The sequence below is a fragment of the Pecten maximus genome, chromosome 17 (assembly GCF_902652985.1).
Source record: "Pecten maximus chromosome 17, xPecMax1.1, whole genome shotgun sequence".
NCBI classification, from domain to species: domain Eukaryota; kingdom Metazoa; phylum Mollusca; class Bivalvia; order Pectinida; family Pectinidae; genus Pecten; species Pecten maximus.
This window is the reverse complement of record NC_047031.1, coordinates 10,053,692-10,081,349: the sequence shown is the minus strand read 5'-3', so window position 1 is coordinate 10,081,349 and position 27,658 is coordinate 10,053,692. Positions and strand designations below refer to the sequence as shown.

The 27,658-nt window shown below is 39.1% G+C and overlaps 1 protein-coding gene across 12 annotated transcripts in view; it reads left to right on the top strand.

Annotated features, from left to right (window-relative positions):
- Positions 1-27,658, top strand: part of LOC117315620 (transcription factor 4-like) — a 76,438-nt gene that overhangs the window by 35,068 nt on the left and 13,712 nt on the right. For 9 of the 12 annotated variants that reach the window (XR_004529727.1, XM_033869894.1, XM_033869890.1 and 6 more), the window contains exons 9-17: positions 14,359-14,455; positions 16,847-16,989; positions 23,092-23,298; positions 23,597-23,678; positions 23,935-24,074; positions 25,709-25,900; positions 26,082-26,148; positions 26,414-26,582; positions 27,184-27,276. Coding sequence is in view for 11 of the 12 variants with exons in the window: in XM_033869894.1 (XP_033725785.1) it covers positions 14,359-14,455; positions 16,847-16,989; positions 23,092-23,298; positions 23,597-23,678; positions 23,935-24,074; positions 25,709-25,900; positions 26,082-26,148; positions 26,414-26,582; positions 27,184-27,276 (1,190 nt within the window). In the remaining variant the exon portion in view is untranslated. The remainder of the gene's footprint in view (positions 1-14,358; positions 14,456-16,846; positions 16,990-23,091; positions 23,299-23,596; positions 23,679-23,934; positions 24,075-25,708; positions 25,901-26,081; positions 26,149-26,413; positions 26,583-27,183; positions 27,277-27,658) is intronic. The other 3 variants (XM_033869895.1, XM_033869891.1, XM_033869892.1) reach the window with 2 other exon arrangements.

Sequence of the window (27,658 nt, the reverse complement as noted above, 5' to 3'; positions counted from 1 at the left end):
TAGTGTAGTGAGGTATAGGATATCTAGTGTAGTGAGGAGTAGGATATCTAGTGTAGTAGGTAGGGATATCTAGTGTAGTGAGGAGTAGGATATCTAGTGTAGTGAGGAGTAGGATATCTAGTGTAGTGAGGAGTAGGATATCTAGTGTAGTGGGATATCTAGTGTAGTGGGATATCTAGTGTAGTGAGGAGTAGGATATCTAGTGTAGTGGATATCTAGTGTAGTGAGGAGTAGGATATCTAGTGTAGTGAGGAGTAGGATATCTAGTGTAGTGGGTATGGATGAGATAATCTAGTGTAGTGTGGATAGGTAGTGGATATCTATGTGAGAGGATATCTAGTGTAGTGAGGAGTAGGATATCTAGTGTAGTGGGATATCTAGTGTAGTGAGGAGTAGGATATCTAGTGTAGTGGGGTAGGATATCTAGTGTAGTAGAGGAATCTAGGTGTAGGAGGATATCTGTAGGGAATACTAGTGTAGTGGATATCTGTTAGTAGGGAAGAGTCTAGTGATAGGTGGATATCTAGTGAAGTGAGGAGTAGGATATCTAGTGTAGTGGGATATCTAGTGTAGTGGGATATCTAGTGTAGTGAGGAGTAGGATATCTAGTGTAGTGAGGAGTAGGATATCTAGTGTAGTGAGGAGTAGGATATCTAGTGTAGTGGGATATCTAGTGTAGTGGGATATCTAGTGTAGTGGGATATCTAGTGTAGTGGGGTGTAGGATATCTAGTGTAGTGAGATATCTAGTGTAGTGAGGAGTAGGATATCTAGTGTAGCGGGGTGTAGGATATCTAGTGTAGTGGGATATCTAGTGTAGTGGGATATCTAGTGTAGTAGGATATCTAGTGTAGTGGGGTGTAGGATATCTAGTGTAGTAGGATATCTAGTGTAGTGAGGAGTAGGATATCTAGTGTAGTGGGATATCTAGTGTAGTTAGGAGTAGGATATCTAGTGTAGTGGGATATCTAGTGTAGTGAGGTGTAGGATATCTAGTGTAGTGAGGAGTAGGATATCTAGTGTAGTGAGGAGTAGGATATCTAGTGTAGTGGGATATCTAGTGTAGTGAGGAGTAGGATATCTAGTGTAGTGAGGAGTAGGATATCTAGTGTAGTGGTTTATCTAGTGTAGAGAGGAGAAGGATATCTAGTGTCATGGGATATCTAGTGTAGAGAGGAGTAGGATATCTAGTGTAGTGGGATATCTAGTGTAGTGAGGAGTAGGATATCTATTGTAATGGGATATCTAGTGTAGAGAGGAGTAGGATATCTAGTGTAGTGAGGAGTAGGATATCTAGTGTAGTGAGGAGTAGGATATCTAGTGTAGTGAGGTGTAGGATATATAGTATACTGATGTGTAGGATATCTAGTGTAGTGGGATATCTAGTCTAGTGGGATATCTAGTATACTGACATGTAGGATATATAGTATACTGACGTGTAGGATATCTAGTGTAGTAGGATATCTAGTGTAGTGGGATATCTAGTATACTGACATGTAGGATATATAGTATACTGACGTGTAGGATATCTAGTGTAGTGGGATATCTAGTCTAGTGGGATATCTAGTATACTGACATGTAGGATATATAGTATACTGACGTGTAGGATATCTAGTGTAGTAGGATATCTAGTGTAGTGGGATATCTAGTATACTGAGGAGTAGGATGTCTCCTATACAAAGGTGTAGGATATCTAGTGAGGTGTAGGATATCTAGTGTAGTGATATATATTGTGTACTGACGTGTAGGATATCTAGTATACTGATGTGTAGGATATCTAGTGTAGTGGATATCTAGTGTACTGACGTGTAGGATATCTAGTATACTGACGTGTAGGATATCTAGTGAGGTGTAGGATATCTAGTGTAGTGGAATATCTAGTATACTGACGTGTAGGATATCTAGTAAGCTGTAGGATATCTAGTGTAGTGAGATATCTAGTGTAGTGGGATATCTAGAATACTGACATGTAGGATATCTAGTGTAGTGCATATCTAGTATACTGACGTGTAGGATATCTAGTGTAGTGGGATATCTAGTATACTGATGTAGGATATCTAGTGAGGTGTAGGATATCTAGTGTAGTGGGATATCTAGTGTAGTGGGATATCTAGTATACTGACGTGTAGGATATCTAGTGTAGTGGGATATCTAGTATAGTGAGGTGTAGGATATCTAGTGTAGTGGGATATTTAATATGCTGATGTGTAGGATATCTAGTGTAGTGAGATGTAGGGTAGCTACCACAGTGAGGTGTAGTATACTGGCTGAGCTGATAGCCAGACCCAGCAGCTCTCACATCTGGTTATTATCACCAGGGGACCAGGCTTGGAGGTACTATGGATCTAATTACATGTAGGGAGAGGGGGAGAGGGAAAGCCAGGAAGGGTGGCAGAATGGGGGGGAGGAAAAGCGAGGAAGGGGAGGGATAAGTCCACAATGACCCCAAGGATGACCTTACTTGTCTGTAGGAGGGAAATGTTTTAGGATGTGAAGAGATTGCAGAGGAGATTGTTGTATTTTATGTCCTGCCCTAATCTGTGTGTCATTAGAGGCCACATACCTAATAATTGATTTACTCACATTTGATGTCTTTGAAACTGAAATTATTCAGTTTTCTTTCTTTTTTTATTTCTTGTTTTGCCCTCCTGTATTACAATTTCCACTTTTATTATGTAGGATGAATATATATTGAATACGTTTCTACTAACTCTTTCGCACCCATCTTTTCATTGTTCCTATATAAAGCTTATGATGTTATATAATGTCTTGATATTTTTTTTATATAATAATGTCAGAATTATTTGTGGCAGTTGATATATGCTCAAGTTAGTCCCATATTCATTTGCTGGAGGATTTGAAAATTTCACTTGTTAATTCAATTTTCCCTGTCTATTTAAATTTTAAATGTTCTTCATTTACATTCTTAGTATTTTTAAAGACTCTGATAGCTTTAAGTTATACTGGTTTAATATTCTAGGAATGGAACATAACTAAAAGTTATATTGTGAGTTTTGAGGTACTAAGTTCTTTAATTTCTAAGAGTGGAATTAAGAATGTTGTGTTTTGGGGCACTTCCTTACCTATATGTGGTACAGGGGGAGTGATAGATTTATTATCCCACATGTTGGGCCAGACTAATGGCTCTTAGGCCTGCTGCACATCTTGGGGCATGTAAACAAAGGCTCCGCCTCTACCCTCCATAGGATGTCAGTGGACCAGCCTGGTACCCCTGCCAGCTACAATGGATCAGCCTGCCAAAGCTGGCCATGTGGTTGTGTGCTGGGGAAGACTTTTGGCTGCTGGCCCAGATTGCCCCAACATTTTGGAATTGGACATAAAAAAGTGTGTTGGTTATCATAGAGAAGGTGGGATCTGGTTTGAATTTTGTAGCGCGGGAGGAGTGTTTTCTCTCCACCACTAATATATGATAGATCTGTGGATAATACCGTAATATCACACACATTCAACAGGAATTCGAACTTGGACTGTGAATTAGAAATTTGTTTTGCTGAAGATTTTGGTGTTTGTGTGGATGGTTGGTAGAAGTTGCCTCCTGAGGATTGTGACAGCCCCTAAGTTTGTGTGGTACAACAGCCTTGCCCCTGGCGTGGCGGTGCTGTGGTAGCCGTGTGGTAGCCATTAGCCTACATGTGTAGCCTAATACACTGAAACACATTCCCATCACTTGTCTGATTACACCGATTCCCTCCAGGTGGAGCCACCATGTTTTACTTTCCAAGACCACTTCGCCCTGCACCCCAGTCTGCTTCACAGGTGCGTTTTGTTGGGAGTTTGTAAATGATTACTGGTATGATTTTCTCCTCTGTATCAGGAATTGATTAATAGTTTCTGTATGGCCCGTCAACACTGAAAAAGTTATACCACACTGAAAAAGTTATAATGGGTCAAATGGTGTTGCTGTCTGTGTGATGTAACACAGTTCATGTGTATTTATACACCTGGATAGCAGACACCTGTATATAATGAATTCCTGTACCTAACTAACACCTCTGGATAACATGTACAGTAGAACAAACAGGCGCATGAGACTGGGTTTGGGGGAGGGTGTGGGTTTGGGAGAGGGGGTGGGTCTGAGGGAGGTTGTGGGTTTGGGAGGCAACATTGTCTAAAAGGATGTTTGTCAGAAAGGGTTTGGGAGGTGAGTTATTGAGATAGGTATACTTTAACTGTCTGGGACATTGCCTCGGAGGTGTTGGTTTGGGACATTGTCTTGAGGAGTTTGAGGGTCTGGGACCTTGTCTTGAGGAGTTTGAGGGTCTTGGACCTTGTCTTGAGGAGATTGAGGGTCTGGGACATAGTCTTGAGGGTCTGGGACCTTGCCTTGATGAGTTTGAGGGTCTGGGACATTGTCTTGAGGAGTTTGAGGGTCTGGGACATTGTCTTGAGGAGTTTGAGGGTCTGGGACATTGTCTTGAGGAGTTTGAGGGTCTGGGGCATTACCTGGTAGAATATGAGGGCCTGGGACCTAGTCTGGGAAAGGTTAAAGGTCTGGGCGAGTATGTAAGTATGGGACATACATTTTCATTTTAGGGCAGGAATGTAGGTCTAGGAGCTTCTCTGGGGAAGTATATATGTGTAATAATTTTACCAGGTCTGGAGCTTGTCTTGGAGAGAATGTGGATTAAGGGAGATTGTAATTAGGAGATTGATAAACAGATTAACAGTTACCTGTCACAGTAATATTGTCTTAGATCAACACAAACCACACCTGTATCAGTAATATTGTCTTAGATCAACACAAACCACACCTGTATCAGTAATATTGTCTTAGATCAACACAAACCACACCTGTCTCTGTGATATTGTCTTAGATCAACACAAACCACACCTGTATCTGTAATATTGTCTTAGATCAACACAAACCACACCTGTCTCTGTGATATTGTCTTAGATCAACACAAACCACACCTGTATCAGTAACAACACAAACCACACCTGTATCAGTAATATTGTCTTAGATTAACACAAACCACACCTGTATCAGTAATAATGTCTTAGATCAACACACACCACACCTGTCTCTGTGATATTGTCTTAGATCAACACAAACCACACCTGTATCTGTAATATTGTCTAAGATCAACACAAACCACACCGGTGTCTGTAATATTGTCTTAGATCAACACAAACCACACCTGTATCAGTAATATTGTCTTAGATCAACACAAACCATGCCTGTATCAGTAATATTGTCTTAGATCAACACAAACCACACCTGTATCAGTAATATTGTCTTAGATCAACACAAACCATGCCTGTATCAGTAATATTGTCTTAGATCAACACAAAGCACACCTGTATCAGTAACAACACAAACCACACCTGTATCAGTAACATTGTCTTAGATCAACACAAAGCACACCTGTATCAGTAATATTGTCTTAGATCAACACAAAGCACACCTGTATCAGTAACAACACAAACCACACCTGTATTCGTAACATTGTCTTCGACCTTAAAGATCAAGGATACTTGGTCTAAAAGTTAAATGTCAAGGTCAAATTTTCTAAATTTTCACTGATGAATATTTTGTCATGCCATTTTGCAGAGAAAAAAGTTAATAGGATTAAACTAGATGTCAACTGACCAAAAATCAAGGTCACTGGGTCTTAAGGCCATTTTGGTCCTAAGTTCAATGACATATTTGATCTCTGACAAAGGCCCTAGACTACATAAAATGAATTGAACTTTAGGAATGAGCATTATACCGATGTATGGATGTGGAAGGAAGTCGGAGTCATATCAATGTATATTTCTTTTCCTTCTTGCAAGTGATTTTAAGTCCAAATGTTCAAAACTGAACCTCAACGATATTGGCAGTTGGCTTCTTTATTATTGTGTGGGATATAGCCACACAACAGGGCACATGCTGACCTGTCAGTATTCTAGTTTGCATTGAACCTCTTAGGAACCAGAATGCTAAATTTTGTTGAAGGAAAAAAATTGACAGAAATATATGGTACTGAGAGGAAGATACAAAAATGGGAAAGGCATTTGTAATATAACTTAGAAGTGTTTAATTGCCATAATTACTGAAATATCCAGGCTCCTATGGTCTATTGTTGTAAACGCCTGTGATCAAAGTCGCTTGATTGATACAATTCCAAGTCCAGGTAATATTACATGTACTAGATTCCTTTAGAAGCTCTCAGAAACATGTGACTGGTACATTTGTTGATGTTTTTTGTGTTGTAAACATTCTTGTTTTGCACTATTTGATCTCTTTCTGCTTCTTCAACTCCAACAACATATTGGTATTCTGTTTGCCTGCCATTTGTAAACAATCAGAAGGGAGACAACTTTGCATAGAATATGAGGGTCACCATGGGGACATGCACCCCAGTGATATATGAAGTTAGTGAAGCAAGATTGATTCTTTGGCTTAACACAGCTTTGGAAAAGTTGTGAAATTGATACATTTTTTCTCAATTAGTGATTACAATTTGCAAAATGTGATTGATAGCATGAGTAACAGACATAATGTCATGTATAGTATACATGGTGTAATAAATGGAACATTTGTCATTTCACGATTATTATGTAAATTGTTTTAGAAATAATGCTGGAATGAATTATCAGAAAAAGACAAATCTACCAGAACAGATCTCTCAAGATATATAAATGGCCCACAGTTTGGAAACATGTGAGGTATATGGAGCACACATTGGAGGATGGGGAGGTAGGGGTAATATGTGGGGCGGGGGGAGGGGGGGGGGGGGGGGGGGGGGGAGGGGAGGAGGAGGAATCTAAACCTGGCATCAATTTATATGGCAAGAAGATTTAAGTGAGGAAATGTGGATGAGATTTAGTTTTGCTGTTAATGATGGAACATGATACTTTGGAATCTTTAAGTTTGGGTCTGGCAAGCTCTGCAGGGCAGCTTCACACTGGAGGCTTTACAAAAAGTTTCATCAACTAAGGTGAAAGGATAGCAGTCGCTTGTAGGCAGAACTATGTATCTCACTTAGAAACTGAAATAATGTTTTTTGTCTTCAGATTTTGATTGGCACAGATTTCTTTCATCTTTTCTACATGATGTGACTCTGATTACCAAGACTTGGAAGTTCTTTTTCTTTCTATAGAGCCTGTACAATTTTATTTTATGATGTTAAGGTGATCAAGATTCAGATCATTGACCCTTTTTTGATGGTTAAGGTTCTTTTTACAAATAAAAGAATAAAAATAAAATTGAAAATACAATTTAAGGTAAAATAAAAAGCAAAGATTACAATGTAAAATAATTAAAAAAGAAAGAAAAACAGTTAAAATTAATATAAATAAGTCGGTGTAAAAAATGTTTCTATTTGATTGAACTATTTATTGTGATTCTTTTTCTTTTTCTAGAAAGATTTCTCATAGTCTATAATTTTTATACCTTACATATACTGGGGTGGGACTATGGAGAAGACATACCTTACATATACTGGGGTGGGACTCTGGAGAAGTCGTACATTACATATATACTGGGGTGGGACTCTAGAGAAGTCGTACATTACATATACTGGGGTGGGACTCTAGAAAAGACATACCTTACATATACGGGGGTGGGACTCTAGAGAAGACATACCTTACATATACTGGGGTGGGACTCTAGAGAAGACATACCTTACATATACTGGGGTGGGACTCCTACCTTATATATACTGGGTTGGGACTCTAGAGAAGACGTACCTTACATATACTGGGGTGGGACTCTGGAGAAGTCGTACATTACATATATACTGGGGTGGGACTCTAGAGAAGTCGTACATTACATATACTGGGGTGGGACTCTAGAAAAGACATACCTTACATATACTGGGGTGGGACTCGTACCTTACATATACTGGGGTGGGACTCTAGAGAAGACATACCTTACATATACTGGGGTGGGACTCTAGAGAAGACATACCTTACATATACTGGGGTGGGACTCCTACCTTATATATACTGGGGTGGGACTCTAGAGAAGACGTACCTTACATATACTGGGGTGGGACTCTGGAGAAGACACACCTTATATATACTGGGGTGGGACTCTGTAGAAGACGTACCTTACATATACTGGGGTGGGACTCCTACCTTACATATACTGGGGTGGGACTCTAGAAAAGACATACCTTACATATACTGGGGTGGGACTCCTACCTTATATATACTGGGGTGGGACTCTTAGAGAAGACATACCTTATATATACTGGGGTGGGACTCTGGAGAAGACGTACCTTACATATACTGGGGTGGGACTCCTACCTTACATATACTGGGGTGGGACTCTGGAGAAGACATACCTTATATATACTGGGGTGGGACTCCTACCTTATATATACTGGGGTGGGACTCTAGAGAAGACATACCTTATATATACTGGGGTGGGACTCGTACCTTACATATACTGGGGTGGGACTCTGGAGAAGACGTACCTTACATATACTGGGGTGGGACTCTAGAGAAGACATACCTTACATATACTGGGGTGGGACTCTGGAGAAGTCGTACCTTACATATACTGGGGTGGGACTCGTACCTTACATATACTGGGGTGGGACTCTGGAGAAGACATACCTTACATATACTTGGGTGGGACTCTAGAGAAGACATACCGTATTTGACCTAATAAGGGCGCCTGCCCTAATAAGGGCGCCCCTACCTTTTTTCAAGGAAATAAATCTTTGATTGAGTGTCAAAATGGTGTTCAAAAGTAATAATTCATGTGAAATATTTTGCTACTTTATGTGTTCAATTTTCTTCAGCAAATTAAGTAACTGGAACACATGTTTTCGCCACATTTTGTGTATTCCTACAGGCTACAGATGACATGTCAGTGCAAAGAGCACCCAAAACTAAACACACATGTAAATAATAACTTACCATCTTTATTTGAAGATAAAGTAAAGACTTCATTCTTGTTGATAAATAACTTTTGTTCAGAACAGAAAGCTAGTAAAAGACATTGTAAATTAATTATTAGGTCAAAGAAAACGATGTCTAATATGATCTGGGAAATCACCTGTTTCTATATATAGAACACAAAAGAGTTCCATTTGAACATAAATGGTGGAACACACGTTCTCTGGTCTAAAGATCAGCTGGCATGGTTTACAAGTTTACAGGAGTATTCAAGTGATGTTTAAGCTTAATATATGATAATGAATAGATATCTTCATCTGGAATATTTTTATGACTGAATATTTAACCGTTTCCACAACCTTGGGTATTCTGCTATAAGGTATAGTCTGTTTCATAAAACTTCAGAATAACTAATCTTAATAAGGGCGCCCCCCCACTGTCAATTACCCGCGCCCTGCGCCCTTATTAGGTCAAATACGGTACCTTACATATACTGGGGTGGGACTCGTACCTTACATATACTGGGGTGGGACTCTGTAGAAGACATACCTTATATATACTGGGGTGGGACTCGTACCTTACATATACTGGGGTGGGACTCGTACCTTACATATACTGGGGTGGGACTCTGGAGAAGACACATCTTACATATACTGGGGTGGGACTCTAGAGAAGACATACCTTATATATACTGGGGTGGGACTCTGTAGAAGACATACCTTATATATACTTGGGTGGGACTCTGGAGAAGACGTACCTTATATATACTGGGGTGGGACTCGTACCTTACATATACTGGGGTGGGACTCTGTAGAAGACATACCTTACATATACTGGGGTGGGACTCTGGAGAAGACATACCTTATATAAACTGGGGTGGGACTCGTACCTTACATATACTGGGTTGGGACTCTGTAGAAGACATACCTTACATATACTGGGGTGGGACTCAGGAGAAGACGCATCTTACATATACTGGGGTGGGACTCTAGAGAAGACATACCTTACATATACTGGGGTGGGACTCGTACCTTACATATACTGGGGTGGGACTCGTACCTTACATATACTGGGGTGGGACTCGTACCTTACATATACTGGGGTGGGACTCGTACCTTACATATACTGGGGTGGGACTCGTACCTTACATATACTGGGGTGGGACTCTTAGAGAAGACCCTTGAAGGAAGAGGGTGGGGGCCTTGAGCTGGAGTTACACCACACACACAAGGGTAGGGGGCCTTGAGAGGTGGGGGGTCTGGAGGAGGAGGAAGGAGGCAGAGACACAGGTGGTATACACACCAGTAGTGTGCTGGCGAGGTCAGATGCTGGCTGGCTGCTGAGGCGTTCACAACTCTCTCACACAAAGCCATTCAGTGATGTAGTTCTCAAAGGGACATTACACTTGGGGATTTAGAATTCTAACTCGTTTGACGGTTACATGTGGATACTTAGATATCATAACACTCAACTAGACTTGGTGAAAATCACAGCATTTCTGTATTTTATTGTCTGGATTATCTAATTGGTGAATTACAATAAAGATTTACTGTGTAGTACAGCAGGAGCACAGAAAAGTTTGAACATAGCACAGAAAGTTTGGCCAGGATCACAGAAAAGTTTGAAAACATCACATAAAGTTTGGCCAGGATCACAGAAAAGTTTGAACATAGCACAGAAAGTTTGGCCAGGATCACAGAAAAGTTTGAACATAGCACAGAAAGTTTGACTGGTTTTACTAAAAGTTGACCTGGGTACACAAAGTCAGAAAATCAGTTGGCAGTGCCATCAGTATTGTAAAAATTTGACCAGCAGTGATTGTATTAACTGTGGTGTGTCTCATGTGCTAAGTGGAGACATTACACCTCATACACATTTTTGGAATTACTTCTCAATTTGGGTTACTTGAAACCATGTCTGTAGAGTTTTGATAAACAGTAAAGATTTTATCGGGGAGATACTCTGTATGTGTTGTGACCATACAATACTGTGTTGATAAAGTACAACCTCAACAAGTTTTTAAGCATTTGTCTTTTCTGGGAGACTGATTTCAGAAATGTCTGTCTTGGCTGATTGTATTGGAAGTGAAAAGAAGTTACTAGGAAATTAATGTGCAAAACTTTCTGTCGTGGAGAGAACATAAAAATTCAAGGTGGATCCCAACGCGCGAGATTCGTATTACAGGGTGTACCGCCCCTACCCAAACATGTACCCGCCCCTGGGTCTATGTCTACCCACTAAAGTCGTAAGTATGTCAGGGTAGTGAGTATTTTATGTACCCGCCCCTGGGTCTATGTCTACCCACTAAAGTCGTAAGTATGTCGGGGTAGTGAGTATTTTATGTACCCGCCCCTGGGTCTATGTCTACCCACTAAAGTCGTAAGTATGTCGGGGTAGTGAGTATTTTATGTACCAGCCCCTGGGTCTTTGTCTACCCACTAAAGTCGTAAGTATGTCGGGGTAGTGAGTATTTTATGTACCAGCCCCTGGGTCTTTGTCTACCCACTAAAGTCGTAAGTATGTCGGGGTAGTGAGTATTTTATGTACCAGCCCCTGGGTCTATGTCTACCCACTAAAGTCGTAAGTATGTCAGGGTAGTGAGTATTTTATGTACCCGCCCCTGGGTCTATGTCTACCCACTAAAGTCGTAAGTATATCGGGGTAGTGAGTATTTTATGTACCCGCCCCTGGGTCTATGTCTACCCACTAAAGTCGTAAGTATGTCGGGGTAGTGAGTATTTTATGTACCCGCCCCTGGGTCTATGTCTACCCACTAAAGTCGTAAGTATATCGGGGTAGTGAGTAGATATGTATTACAGGGTGTACCGCCCCTACCCAAACATGTACCCGCCCCTGGGTCTATGTCTACCCACTAAAGTCGTAAGTATGTCGGGGTAGTGAGTATTTACTGTATCACAGGCCATAACGTTTCTACTTGAGCATGTACCTGACTCTGCGCCTGTGTATACCCATAGTTTCCCCATATTCACTGCGATATCCAGGTGAGAGATACAGGCCCTCTAGGCCTCTTGTGTAAAGATGAAGGCTTAAAGTTAATTTCATAATTTTCAGCTCGTCTGGCCTGAAGGGCTGATGAGCTTATGACATAACGCAGTGTCAGTCCATCAACTTTTCCAGAAAATTGTTACTACTCATAAAAGTCTCTGTGCGCTTTGACCAGATTTGATCTGAAGATGGGACTTTGATCAAGTTTGGTCTGAAGCATCATTGGATCAAAGGGAACCAATTTTGTATAAATTGGTGGGTCTGGCCCCCAAGGGATTTGAGGACTGGACCCAACAAGGGAAAATCCTCCTTTTGTAGGAATGAAAGCATTTGGTCCATATTTTGACTGCAGCATGCTTGAGTGAAGGGGAACCAATTTTGTATAAATGGTGGGTCTGGCTCCTGCCAAAGGGGCCTGAAGGGTGGGGACCAATAAGGGAAATATAAGTACTTCTTCAGTAGGAATGAAAAGAATTAGTCCATATCTGGTTTGAAGCATCTTTGGGTGAAGGGAAACTTATTCTATATAAATGGCCCCACAGATGCCTGAGGTGTGGGGCCCCTTCGGATAAATGTAGGAAATTCTGAAATCCTTCAGCTGTAGTAATGAAAGGATTTGGTCCATATTAAGTCTGAAGTATCCTTTGATGCAGGGAAACCAATTTTGTATAAACTGTGGGTCTTCCCCACCAAGAGTCTGAGGGGAAGGGCCCAGTGGGGGAAATACAGCAAATTCTTAAAAAAAAATATTCTTCTTCAGAAAGGTAGAGTGTTTCCCCATTTTCACTGCAATGTCCAGTAAGCGATACAGGTCCTCTGGGCCTCTAGTTTACAAAAAAAAAAGGAAGAACTATATTTTCTTTAAAAACATATGGGAGTTATAATAAAACATGTTCGTTTTTTATTAAAACTGATAAAAAATGGTTGTGCTTTTTCCATTCCTATTAGGGCAATGTATATATTTGAATCATTGTATGACAAAAAATATAAATATTTATTTTATTTTGATATATTTATTTTCAAAATATATGCATCTATCTGTATAGTATCACCATTAAAAAGTAAACATCAAGTTTGTCTGACTTGTTTCTGGGTTAGTGGAAATTTTCCATATTGGTATCATATATAGGTCAGGTATACTGACTCTAGTTATTAACACTTTAAATATACGCCACTGGAATACTGATAAATGAGATCTATTTGTGAAATTCTGAATAAAACATACAAAATGGAAAATATTTCAATAGGTCTATATATCTCTAGTTATTAACACTTTAAATATACGCCACTGGAATACTGATAAATGAGATCTATTTGTGAAATTCTGAATAAAACATACAAAATGGAAAATATTTCACCATCCTTTCTACCTGAACAAAATGGCAAAAAAAACCCAAAATAAAGTTCTGCGTTGGAAAATATCAACTAAACAAGTTTAATGAAGACCTTGCAAGGATATTGGGTGAATGATGGATACAGGAATCCTGTTATATTGTACATTAATTCTGAGATGTGACTGTTTAATTCTAGAGATATGTTAGCTGTGTTTAAGTGCCATGTTAGAGTGTGATAAATACCCACATCCCATGGTGATGCTTTCCAGTAGATGTTACGCAATAGCAAGCTAATCCAACCAATCTGTTACCTATTGAAATCAAAGAGATTTCTACCACAGTAGGCCATGCTTCCCTCTTACACAGTCTAACAGTCATTACAAAGCCTTGCTCTTCTTCAAAATATTTCATATTTTTAGCACTTCTCGCCCCCCTAATGTAAAACATTGGAATTGCCTTTTGATTGATATGGGTGAGTTTATGTTACCATAGAGAAAGAAAGGTGGAGTTGCATCAATTGGCATGTAAATAAAGCAGAGAAATTAACTTCTTCAAAGGAAATGCTTTTGTATTGAAGGAGAAGTTCTGTATGTATATATATAAATACAGGGTAATAAAGCTGTTTTAAAGGTTTGGTTTAGGACTGTGTATTGATATTGAAATATGTAGTGAAGGGTGCAAACTATGTTAGTGAATTAGCCAGATGAATCCTTCACATCTTACAGAAACAATTACCCTGGACAAAGAACTATGATTAAGTTTTATTTAATCACAATCACATGAATCACTAGACTTTGTCGGAGGTGTTCCAAAAGATGAATCCAATGAAACTCGGGAGAACAAAATAAAACAGTGTATATGAGTAGTATGTAGATTTATTCTAGATGTCAACAGAGGTCAGGGAATCTCTACATGACCGGTAAAATCATCAAATTATTAAAGTAATCAAGTAGATCTTCATTTCTGATGTTAATGAAATGTCTGTATTAACTACCTGTACCTTCATAGCATTAACAATGGTTTGGTACATGATCTTTGTGTAGTAGATCTTACTGGACCATTTCACCTGTAATTACCAGACATTTAGCATCATCTTTGTTTTAAAATGTTTTGACTGTTTAGGATTGATACAGCAATGTTTTCACTGAAGTGTCTTTATTTTGTAGGTGTATCCTCCTCAGAGCCCGGATGATTATGGACAAGAATCACCAAACCGTTATACTTCTCCTAAACCTTCCTACGTGGATAACTTCTACATGGGAGGTACGTGTCCTCACTTTTTGGACTTTCACAGCTTACTTCGGGTTCTCTTTATATAAAAAAAATGGTAGTTGCTACTACAGCATAGCACTTAGCATTTTGGGAGTGGGACGACTGATTCGCCCATTGTAAGTAAAATGTGGGTGTTTCCCTCTCCACCCCTGCTTTACAAAATCAAAGTACTGGGAGTACTTTAGCGCTGAAAAGACTAGTGTATTTTTGTCTGTTTTATCAAATTTCGGATCATCCTGAGGACTCCTGCCAAACATCCTCTTAACGGTCTAGGGGAAATATAGCAGATTTGTTTAAAATCCTTCTGTGGAAATGTTTTCCATGATGGAAACATGGTAAAAAAGCTGAATTTTAATATTTTGAAAGCATAACTCCAAAATTGTTTAAAATATCTTCATGAAACTTGGTATTACACTAGTGATTATGTGGTGCCTTTTGGTATGGTGTGGTTTGCATTTCTTATAATTTTCCTGTAACCATGGAAACAAAAAGTTAAAAACCAGAGTATTTTTTCACAAATCCATCCAGTCGTAACTTACAAAATCAATTTATCCTCTCTCAGTAATACGGTTGTTTGGATAGAACAAAATAAAGTTCATTGTCTGTGTACGAGAAGTCTGTACGAGACACAGGTATAGGACCGGCGTACACTTTTCACCCCGGAAGTGTTGTCTTTTTTTATCTCAACGTGAGAGAGCGGTAAATTTTTACCGGGAGAACATACAATTTTTACCTAAGATTCGAAAAAAAGTTATGAACATCTTTATGAATCAGACTTACGAACTTTGTATGTTTTTTTACGAAAATTTATAAGTTATGAAGCTTTGTGAAACAGTACCCTGAATATCGCACTGATGCAAACACTCCTACAAGTATAGGTAGTATCCATTCTTTAGTAGGATGTTGGGGATATTGACAACAATGTATAGAACCTAATCACTCTCTGTGTACAGCTAAGCTGTATAAAAAGTAAAAATAAATGAAGCTAATTCCATCATTCAATTTTTTTTTTATAAACAGGGGAAGACACATCAACATGTGTATAACATAATAAGTTGTACAGTACTTATGTGAGCATGACTTTAAAATTTATAAAAAGCTCTCAGGATTAAATGTTAGAAAGTATTTGGTTAATCAGAGAGCTGTCAACATATGGACAACCTTCCATCCAGCGTTATAAATTCAATCACTGTCGAGTAATTTGAATTTAAATTAGATGAACACTGTAAAAGTCAACCACAAAAATTTTGTTATGAAGAAAAGATTGAATTGTAATGTTTATAGATCTTATAAAGTAATGTTTCTATTTCAGAGCTGTACAAACAAAAATCTGTATATTATGTGTATACACATCACAATTCATGCATTGAATTTGTTGTCTTTATCAAGAATAGGGAGAAAAAAGTGAAGAAATTTGCCAAGTTTACGTTAACCAGGTGTCATTTTGTTTGTAAACTTGCTATAACTGATGTTTATATCAACCCCTGAAAGAACAAAAAAAATGTGTTTAAGTAAAAGTTTGAATGAGAGAAGATATTTTGATGAGTTGATGACCAATTCAACCATTTATCGTGACCTTTATACCTTGTGACCTTGGAATGGCGACCTTGACAATGCTTTGTTCTCCATGGTTAATCTCTGTAACAATAAATGAACTGTTTGTGTTTTAGACCCATCTCATCATGGTGTGTAACTGTTTGTGTTTTAGACCCATCTCCTCATGGTGTGTAACTGTTTGTGTTTTAGACCCATCTCCTCATGGTGTGTAACTGTTTGTGTTTTAGACCCATCTCCTCATGGTGTGTAACAATAAATGAACTGTTTGTGTTTTAGACCCATCTCCTCATGGTGTGTAACTGTTTGTGTTTTAGACCCATCTCCTCATGGTGTGTAACTGTTTGTGTTTAAGACCCATCTCCTCAGGGTGTGTAACTGTTTGTGTTTTAGACCCATCTCCTCATGGTGTGTAACAATAAATGAACTGTTTGTGTTTTAGACCCATCTCCTCATGGTGTGTAACTGTTTGTGTTTTAGACCCATCTCATCATGGTGTGTAACTGTTTGTGTTTTAGACCCATCTCCTCAGGGTGTGTAACTGTTTGTGTTTTAGACCCATCTCCTCATGGTGTGTAACAATAAATGAACTGTTTGTGTTTTAGACCCATCTCCTCATGGTGTGTAACTGTTTGTGTTTTAGACCCATCTCCTCATGGTGTGTAACAATAAATGAACTGTTTGTGTTTTAGACCCATCTCCTCATGGTGTGTAACAATAAATGAACTGTTTGTGTTTTAGACCCATCTCCTCATGGTGTGTAACTGTTTGTGTTTTAGACCCATCTCCTCATGGTGTGTAACAATAAATGAACTGTTTGTGTTTTAGACCCATCTCCTCATGGTGCGTCTGATCCCTGGTCATCCAACAACGGACTTCCCACATCTACATACCCTTCGTCCATGTTGCCAGGCAACACACAGTACTCACAGGCGCCGTCATACTCAGCCATCCACCATCCTCATGACATGGTAAGTACAGCCTATTGTATTATTACGTCTCCCCTCCAATGACGGCAGACCTGTTGTATTTGTGCTGGTTCTTAGGGTTCTTAAATAATTTCTTTTCCAGGCCAAACTCGCAGTATACATCCATCATTACACTACCATTAGGTCACTGTAACAAAAAAATAGGGCCTTGTATGACCCTGACTGTTGGTGTCTCTTTGACACCTATCCTCGTATGACTGTGACTGTTGGTGTCTCCTTGACACCAATCCTTGTATGACCGTGACTGTTGGTGTCTCCTTGACACCTATCCTTGTATGACTGTGACTGTTGGTGTCTCCTTGACACCTATCCTTGTATGATCGTGACTGTTGGTGTCTCCTTGACACCTATCCTTGTATGACCCGGACTGTTGGTGTCTCCTTGACACCTATCCTCGTATGATCGTGACTGTTGGTGTCTCCTTGACACCTATCCTTGTATGACCCGGACTGTTGGTGTCTCCTTGACACCTATCCTCGTATGATCGTGACTGTTGGTGTCTCCTTGACACCTATCCTTGTATGACCCGGACTGTTGGTGTCTCCTTGACACCTATCCTCGTATGACCCTGACTGTTGGTGTCTCCTTGACACCTATCCTTGTATGACCCGGACTGTTGGTGTCTCCTTGACACCTATCCTTGTATGACCCGGACTGTTGGTGTCTCCTTGACACCTATCCTTGTATGACCCTGACTGTTGGTGTCTCCTTGACACCTATCCTCGTATGAATGTGACTGTGACGGCATTCACGCTTTCACCACCTTTTGTTTTATGAAGTTGTATATTTTCAAACGAAATATTGGAAATCATTCTGTGTTCACATTAAAAACCATGGGACTCTATGTATTTAGTTTCCTTTCCCATGGTTAAACCTGACATGGTTATATTTATTAACATATTCCATCAATATATATTTCCTTAGTTTCAAGTATTCATTAAGTGACTGAATATGATAATTAGATTATTATACTGAAATTTTGAAACTTTTATTCATTATTTTATTCATTGGTTTATTCATTTGATAAAAACTTAATGTTATGCATGCTTCTGGCTTATTGTAAACCCTTGAGTCTGGTCACAACTAAGTCTGCCTAAACACAATGAATAGCTCTGGTATCCTGCTGCCCCCTCTCCCAACACAGCTATAAGCCCCCTGACAGACAAGCTTGTAAAGGGTGAGTGGTAGGGCTGTGACCCCTAGGCCTGGCTCAGATTAGGGCCTGTGTGTGGCTGTCATGGTAGATGCATAGACCTTTCTGTGCTGTTGCCATGGTTACTAGTTAGGGGCTGTTGCTGTAGTTAAAAGCTTCCATGTCCAGGTAGGGGCAGTTGTCATGGTTACAAGCCTACAGGTCATGGTAGCGGCTGGCTGTTGAAGTTATCAAGCCTTCATACATATTGACATGGGTTTAGCAAAGTTTTTATTTTGGTCGACACTATAGCTTATAGAATTCATGATGAATTCATGATGTTTTTTCAAACTTGAATATATGTGTGAACAGGATATTTGGCATCAGCTTATTTTCAATCAGAAATGTGATGAATCTATGATTCAGTATTTGATTTCACTCAGCAGAATTTCAGACTGGAGCTAAATACATTTATAGATTAAAGGGCAACATAAAGAAAAATAAAATGCTGTAAAGATCTGTCTGTACACCGGTGGTGTACAGATAATAGAAGTGTGATATATAAATAACCATAAAGCTCTAACAAATCTTTTTCTCTTTTGGAAGCTCTTGAAAATTTATACTGCTGTGCAGATATTATGTTTGTGAAATTCTCCCATAAAACTGGCTTTCCCCCAACCCCTCCTTCCTCTGCTGCTCCCCCCTAATCTCTGGGCCAATAAAGATACCGACTGTAAAATGTGTACATGTTTTGCAGTAGACTGTTGATGGATGCAGATAGCAAGGTGTTGCCTACACTGTGATCAGAGAAGATAGTTAGGGGTGGGTGGGGAATAGGGAAATAAAACAACCAGGGGTACATCAGATGGAGAGATGGAACAAGATTTAGAGGAGAGATACGTGGAATTTTTCTTTGGTAGAGATCAATGAGTTTCTTGTAGACGATAATGATATAGAGAAGAAATGAACAGACAAATAGAGATCATGTGTATGTGTGTGTGAGTGAGAGAGAGAGAGAGAGAGAGAGAGAGAGAGAGAGAGAGAGAGAGAGAGAGAGAGAGAGAATAAGTCTGACATCTCACCAACAAAGGAAAACAGACAAAAAATTGACTTGATATAACAAACCATTGGTAATAAAAAAACAAGAGAAGAAACAGTACGAAAAGAGAAAAATTAAAAGAACGAGAAAAGAAAAAAGTCAGTTATCAGAAAGAGGAAGAGCAGAAGAAAAAAAGAAATACCAGGACATGTAAAGTGATTCAGAGAGAGAGAGAAATTCTGGGATGTAATATGAGCAGTGAGAAATACAGTGACATGAGAGGGAAGAGTGATGTGGATAGAGAGAGAGAAGAAGAGGACTAGGAGGGAGGTTAGAGCTAGAGTTGATTGTTCCCAGCTGTACATTCCTGGATGGGTGGTGGAGAACCCATAAAAAAAAAACAAGTATAAAATTTGAGAAGCAGGAAATAAAGGTCACCATGGTTACTTCACCTGCCACCACTGATGAAGAATGATGTCATGGTTGCCATGGAAACCAGAATTTGAACATGGATGCTATGATTGAATTGCAAACAGGAAATACTGTGTGTATGTATGTTGGCAGAAAGCCAAGAGAAGTCCTATTAATGAGAGCAACATGTTTAGCAGGCTTGATATCTGCATGGTCAACTTAATTCGACAAGCTTGGTCTCCCTATCTGGCATAATCACTTAAATTATATGGTGAATTACTAGTACAAGTCTTCATCATATCCGTATAGTCAGCTTAGATGTCTGGTGTGTTACTAGTACAAGTCTTCATCATATCCGTATAGTCAGCTTAGATGTCTGGTGTATAATAGTACAAGTCTTCATCATATCCGTATAGTCAGCTTAGATGTCTGGTGTGTTACTAGTACAAGTCTTCATCATATCCGTATAGTCAGCTTAGATGTCTGGTTATAATAGTACAAGTCTTCATCATATCCGTATAGTCAGCTTAGATGTCTGGTGTATAATAGTACAAGTCTTCATCATATCCGTATAGTCAGCTTAGATGTCTGGTGTATAATAGTACAAGTCTTCATCATATCCGTATAGTCAGCTTAGATGTCTGGTGTGTTACTAGTACAAGTCTTCATCATGTCCGTATAGTCAGCTTAGATGTCTGGTGTGTTACAAGTACAAGTCTTCATCATATCCGTATAGTCAGCTTAGATGTCTGGTGTGTTACTAGTACAAGTCTTCATCATGTCCGTATAGTCAGCTTAGATGTCTGGTGTGTTACAAGTACAAGTCTTCATCATATCCGTATAGTCAGCTTAGATGTCTGGTGTGTTACTAGTACAAGTCTTCATCATGTCCGTATAGTCAGCTTAGATGTCTGGTGTATAATAGTACAAGTCTTCATCATGTCCGTATAGTCAGCTTAGATGTCTGGTGTATAATAGTACAAGTCTTCATCATGTCCGTATAGTCAGCTTAGATGTCTGGTGTATTACAAGTACAAGTCTTCATCATATCCGTATAGTCAGCTTAGATGTTTGGTGTGTTACTAGTACAAGTCTTCATCATGTCCGTATAGTCAGCTTAGATGTCTGGTGTGTTACAAGTACAAGTCTTCATCATATCCGTATAGTCAGCTTAGATGTCTGGTGTGTTACTAGTACAAGTCTTCATCATGTCCGTATAGTCAGCTTAGATGTCTGGTGTATAATAGTACAAGTCTTCATCATGTCCGTATAGTCAGCTTAGATGTCTGGTGTATAATAGTACAAGTCTTCATCATATCCGTATAGTCAGCTTAGATGTCTGGTGTATAATAGTACAAGTCTTCATCATATCCGTATAGTCAGCTTAGATGTCTGGTGTATAATAGTACAAGTCTTCATCATGTCCGTATAGTCAGCTTAGATGTCTGGTGTATAATAGTACAAGTCTTCATCATGTCCGTATAGTCAGCTTAGATGTCTGGTGTATTACAAGTACAAGTCTTCATCATGTCCGTATAGTCAGCTTAGATGTCTGGTGTATAATAGTACAAGTCTTCATCATGTCCGTATAGTCAGCTTAGATGTCTGGTGTGTTACAAGTACAAGTCTTCATCATGTCCGTATAGTCAGCTTAGATGTCTGGTGTATAATAGTACAAGTCTTCATCATGTCCGTATAGTCAGCTTAGATGTCTGGTGTGTTACTAGTACAAGTCTTCATCATGTCCGTATAGTCAGCTTAGATGTCTGGTGTATAATAGTACAAGTCTTCATCATATCCGTATAGTCAGCTTAGATGTCTGGTGTGTTACTAGTACAAGTCTTCATCATATCCGTATAGTCAGCTTAGATGTCTGGTGTATAATAGTACAAGTCTTCATCATATCCGTATAGTCAGCTTAGATGTCTAGTGTATACTAGTACAAGTCTTCATCATATCCGTATAGTCATATTTATTATGTCCCCTAAAGAAAGATAGGGGACATTATGTTTGCTCCATTTCTTATTATGAAGTCATTCTGAATAAAGATGGGTGCGTTTTTACGTGTCTGTGTGTAGGGGAATGGATGAGAACACATTCAGTAATCATACATTTATGTATGTGTTTCTCTGTACTGTCAAATAGTGATCAGAGTGTGATGATAAAGCGCGAGATTTAGTATGTGTGTGCATTTGGGAATATTTGTGGGTAAGTGTGTGTCCTGTGTCTTTGTTTCTTATTATATCTGTATCAAAATCTTTGAAAAATAAAACAATTATTTAAAAAACAAATTTTAATTAGCAATAATTAGTAATTGCCAATTAAACATCTGAAATGTGAAAAAAAAGTTGGTGCCTTATTGTTCTGTTTACTTATCTTGGTTCTTGCAATTATTATAATTCTTCATGAACCTTAGTGGAATATGTGGTAACGGGATAGAGCTAGTTTCCTTAGTGGAATATGTGGTAACGGGATAGAGCTAGTTTCCTTAGTGGAATATGTGGTAACGGGATAGAGCTAGTTTCCTTAGTGGAATATGTGGTAACGGGATAGAGCTAGTTTCCTTAGTGGAATATGTGGTAACGGGATAGAGCTAGTTTTCGGCAAACAAATATTTTCAATTGAGGTTGGATTGAAAATGGCTGCCAAACACAGGTTTCTAATTGGTCAAAATTTGAATATTGTCCTATTGTGATGAAATAGAGAGGGGGGAGGGGAAGAGGATGGGGAGAGGGGATTGGGGTTGTATATTGGTGGGGGGCAGGGTGAGGGTGTTGAGATAGAGAGGGGAAGGGGTTGGGGAAAGAAAGGGATGGAATTGTTGTTGAGATCGAGAGGGGAAAGGAGGGGGAGGGGATGGGGAGGTATATTTACAGCCTGTGATATACATTGAACATGTGGCACCATCTCCTTGTCAGATGGGCTCAATTAGTTTAAAACCTTTATCAGATTTCTTCCCTGATGTAAACTCATTACACCTGCTTTCTACATGGAATCAAATCCAGGAAAAATGTGAATAATTCCTGTGTGATAATACTCCTGTGTTTGATTCACGAATTCTCTCAGCTTGTAATGATACACATTGTGAACTTTGTATAATAATGCTTAACTTTAAGTTGTAATTCCCAGTGTACTATGTTAATGATTATTTCTGACAATAGATGCATCATTCTTTAACTTAGTTCTCTTAACATATGAAATTCAGGGCGATTATCATTGATAATTTAGTTCTTGGATGTATAATTAGGGCTTATATTGTGAAAAAACTAAAAGCATTGTTATGTTTCTGATCATTGTCATTCTTATTCTTACTCATTAATAAAGCTGACAGTGCAAGTTAAAAAGCTTGCAATTAAGATTTTTAAAAAATATAAAGTTTCCTGTATTAAAAAAAAAATCGTTTCTGAGATACACCTAGGATCACAGTGTGTTCCGGTCATCGTATCTAAGTAAGAAAAACTTTTATTTGAAATGTTTGAGTGATGTATATATTTGGTTCCAGGGCTACCCCACCATATCAATGGCCCAGGAGAATATGTTATCGTCAGGGTTACCTCCCATGTCTACGTTCCGCGGGGGCACAAATTTACCCCCTAGCTCTTCTTCCTTCTCCTCCTCATCCCCTTCCGTCAATGGCGACATGATGGGTGGTAGGGCCACACAAGGCCCATCACAGACCGGTGACGCCCTGGGAAAGGCACTAGCATCTGTAAGTATAGGTTGATCAGTACTTTTGGTCATTCACTGTTGGTAGCACAGAGTTATAATGATCATATAATGTTGACAAATATTGACCAAACTTTGCATAAAAAATGACAACTTGCTTAATTCGAACACTTGGATAACTCAAAGTTAGCTCTGGGTCCCATAAAATTTGAGTTAACAAAGTTCCACTGGAATAGATTCAGTGAGGAATGAATGAACAATTGTTATTGACAAAGAATTATAATGCTGGCTTATACAAGTAATTTATTCACTGACTGTGTGTTTTTGTTCTCTATTTACAGATATATTCACCAACAGATCATACAAGCAGTAATTATGGCTCTAATTCCTCAACACCAGTATCTTCCCCACCCCCTATGTCAGGTAAGTTATCTCCCCTCAGTAAAACAAGGGTTATCTCCCCTCAGTAAAACAGTGAAAACGTCTTTGTTATCCCTGATTAAAAAAAATCTAGTTTTGTTAATATTTTCAGTCTTTCTTCTGACAACTCCAGATTCAAGAGTTTGTAAAGTTTATCTTTACATACTCCAGAGTTTTATAAGTGATGTCATCAAAACAGAATCAAATGAGAACAAAAATTTTTTTTGGTTGCTTGATTATACAATTTCCATGACAACAGGTGCAGCAAGCCAGTGGCAACGCCCGCCAGCACAAAGTTCTACCTCACCACACTTTGAGAGCGGTGGCAGCGGTGGTGGTACCAGTGGTGGCAGTGGTGGCACAGGTGGCAGTGGCCCCCTGCACAATCTGGTGAGTGTGGTGAGTAACCTCCCCTTCAATGATGATACCTGATATCCTCTACCTGTACAGGAGACTCCAACACTTTCCATGTATATCCCCTTTGGTGAAGGTGGGATGTTCCCTTAATGTATATCCCCTTTGGTTAAGGTGGGATGTCCCCTTGTGTATTACCTGGGAACTCCTGTATATATCCATCTCCTTTGGACCCTACAGCCCCTGTCTATTCTGTAGCCTTTTCCCTTGGAGTATTTCCTAGAGACCTTTACCCTTCCATGGGTCCATTGTCCTACACCTACAATCAGTGCCTTTTACCTACAACACATTAGTATCACTAGCTTACATACCTTGGTACCCGCTAGCCTACACAAATTATGATTGAAATCCATATGAAAACTATTTTTCCAGAGAAAAGTAATAAGATTTGATAAATTCTTCCTGTTGGTATGTGTTAATGTGTTTTTGGTGTGTGATAGGTTTATCGTTTGTAAACATGGGGACAGCTGGAGTTATCGTTATTTGTTATATAATGGTGAGGTGTAGTCACCGACAGGTGTGGTGCAGTACTCCGGGAGATACCATTACGTCTGCTGATGTCATCCTGTCTACCAAGTGTTGGCCTGCCATTTAGAACAGTTTCTGATAAAACAATCAGAACCATAGATAATGCCTTCCCCAGACCAACACTGTGGTTTGATTAGAATATCAGGTTTTCAAACAGGATAAGAAATAGAATATAGATCCAGCATGGAAGTTGTTTTTCTCCCATAACCCGAGATCTATTTCACAGATCCATTTGAGTTAATGTAGAAATGACAACAATATGCTTTTCTAACTCCAGCTCCTATTCTTCTTACTGGGTTCTTTTTGTATAGTAAATGCTTGTATGTTTAGTGAGACTATTATGTACACTTAGTCCAGGGCTTGGGTACAGTTTATCATGGCTGGTGTGTACACTTAGTCCAGGGCTTGGGTGTTGTTTATCATGGCTGGTGTGTACACTTAGTCCAGAGGGACTCTTCAAAAACACGTGATGGGCTTTTCCCCAAATCATTTATGAGTCATAGGTTAACTGGTTTTGTGTTTTTAGTCCACCACCACCATCAGATTGTGAGCTGAATTGTCTTTTGTCTGTGATCCCTTCTCTGTCCTTTTGTCTGTTAGCAATTCTTGTTTCCACTATTTCTCAGAAAGTACTGAATTGATCTTTCTCAAATTTCATGTGTGAGTTATCCTTGGTCTCTAGTTAGGCATATTGAATTTTTAGGCTGATCGGAAACAGGCCAACAGGTGGGCATCAAGATCCCTCTGGAATCTCTTGTGGGGTCACAAACCTATGCAACCTAATATCAATCAGATCTGGGATAAGTTCCATGAGACTAATTTGATCATAACTTTCTGAGTTCTGGCCCTTTATTCTTTTATTACCATTTTACCTTGTGAGCATGACTTGAATATGAATTGAATATGATAAAATATGGTGTGCTGTGAGCTTCATATCAATAAGATCTTGAATAATTTCCACATTGAGACTGATATGATTGCTAGAGTCTTGGTATACAGAACTCGGGTAGCTGATATGACTCATGGGCCTCTTGTTATTGTGTAATTAAATTGTTGGTTTCCCAATTGTGACAATTTCTTTTGGTTTACAGAGTCGGATGGAAGAGCGGATTGAGGATGCGATACATGTACTGCGACACCATGCTGAGATGCCAGGCATGCCCGGTCACCCTCAGGGGTTACCGTCCACCATGATGGGGTCAGGCTCACATTCCAATGGCATGATGGGAAGCATGGGTGGCCTCTCGGGCCTCAGTGGCATGGCAAGCCACCTCGAATCGCTGGTAAGATACTACTTCTTGTAATTTGCCTGATCTACACAATTCAGTGGACAGATAACTGTTCAGTAAATGACACAATTCAATTACGTCTCTTTCTTTGTTCACCATTCAAACTTTATGAATTTATTGGATTTAGACTCCTCTGAAATAGTTGAATTAATTGCTGTGCGTCTCTGTTTTTCAGACAAGTAGCCATCACTCTATGAGTGATAGTAGACCAAGTACATCGGATCCAGCCAAACCTATTGATGGTATAGTCACCTCAGTTCTCAATCACGTATCGTTCTCCATCTAATATGATCCATCTCAAATCTGATAACACCTTCTAATTCAAAAATTGCAAGACAGAAAAAAAGTGTCGTAAATAAATTCTAAAATCTGGGCAGGATGAAAATATATTTCAATGATAATGTGTATGTCGTTCAACACTCCTAAATGTGTATCAGCGTATTAAGGTAATGATACAATATCACACATTGATAAGCAAAACTGATGAATATCTGTCCATCCTTTCAGTACTACGTGGTGAGAGTTCTGCTGACCCAGATCACGAGAATCTCCAGGCCGAGTCTTTAGACAAGGCAGAGGGAGAATCTATGAAGAGCGAGTGTAGTTCAGGGGGAGACAAATCTCAACTTTCTCCTGGTGGTAGCTCCACAACTGGTCCTCCAGCCAAACGATCACGGTCAGTTTCCTAAATGATAAGTCTGGAAATTTATCTCAGTATTGAGGAAAACAAATTGCAAAATTTTTATACTCTTAATGACTGGTACTGAAAAGATATTGGGTACTTATTATCAACAGTATATAGTATAGGTAAGATTTAAAAATGAAAAAAAAGGTCTTTGAGTCTTTCCCTTGCTTGCAGAAAAGCATAACTTCAGTACATAATTCATTACTATTGAGCTTCTGCAAAGCTGAGATATGAATACCTATATGTTGTTAATCAACTCAGCATCAGTCTCGCCTGAAAAGTCTGGAAATTTATCTTGGTATTGAGGAAAAAAACTGCAAAATTTTTAGACTCTTAATGCCTGGTACTGAAAAGACTTATTATCAACAGTATATAATATAGATAAGATTCAAAATGGAAAAAAAAAGGTCTTTGAGTATTTCCCTTGCTTGCAGAAAATCATAACTTCAGTACATAATTCATTACTATTGAGCTTTTGCAAAGCTGAGATATGAATACCTATATGTTGTTAATCAACTCAGCATTGTACTGCTTTACAGCCTTAGAGTTTAGATTTTAAGTTCTTGTATCACAATGACTTATCTATTTTCAGTAGTAGCACTGAACCGCCTGAGGAAGACGAATCTCCAGAAGCAAAGGCAGAAAGGGAGCGTGTGCGTCGCCAGGCCAACAATGCGAGGGAAAGGTGTGTACATATAGATCTCAAGATGGCAAGTTTGTCCTTGTTTGTCAACCATCTGAGACTTGTCACAAGGGTGATGGGGGTTCAAATGATTAGCCACTCATAATGTGGTGCAGATCAGTGTACCAAAGCTGACATATCATATACATGTTCAACATGACATGGCATGGCGGTCAACCTTAGTTATAAATATATGTGGTCGACCATCCATGACATGTCATGTGATACAAGGCAGTCAACCATAGTGAAGACATGTGGGGTTGACCATCAGTGACATGACTTGTTACAAAGCAGTCAACCATAGCTCATCGACAGTATGTTGAGGACACTGCAAGTCTTATTTATATGAACGAAAGAAATTTATGTACAGGAAATGTTTAAAATT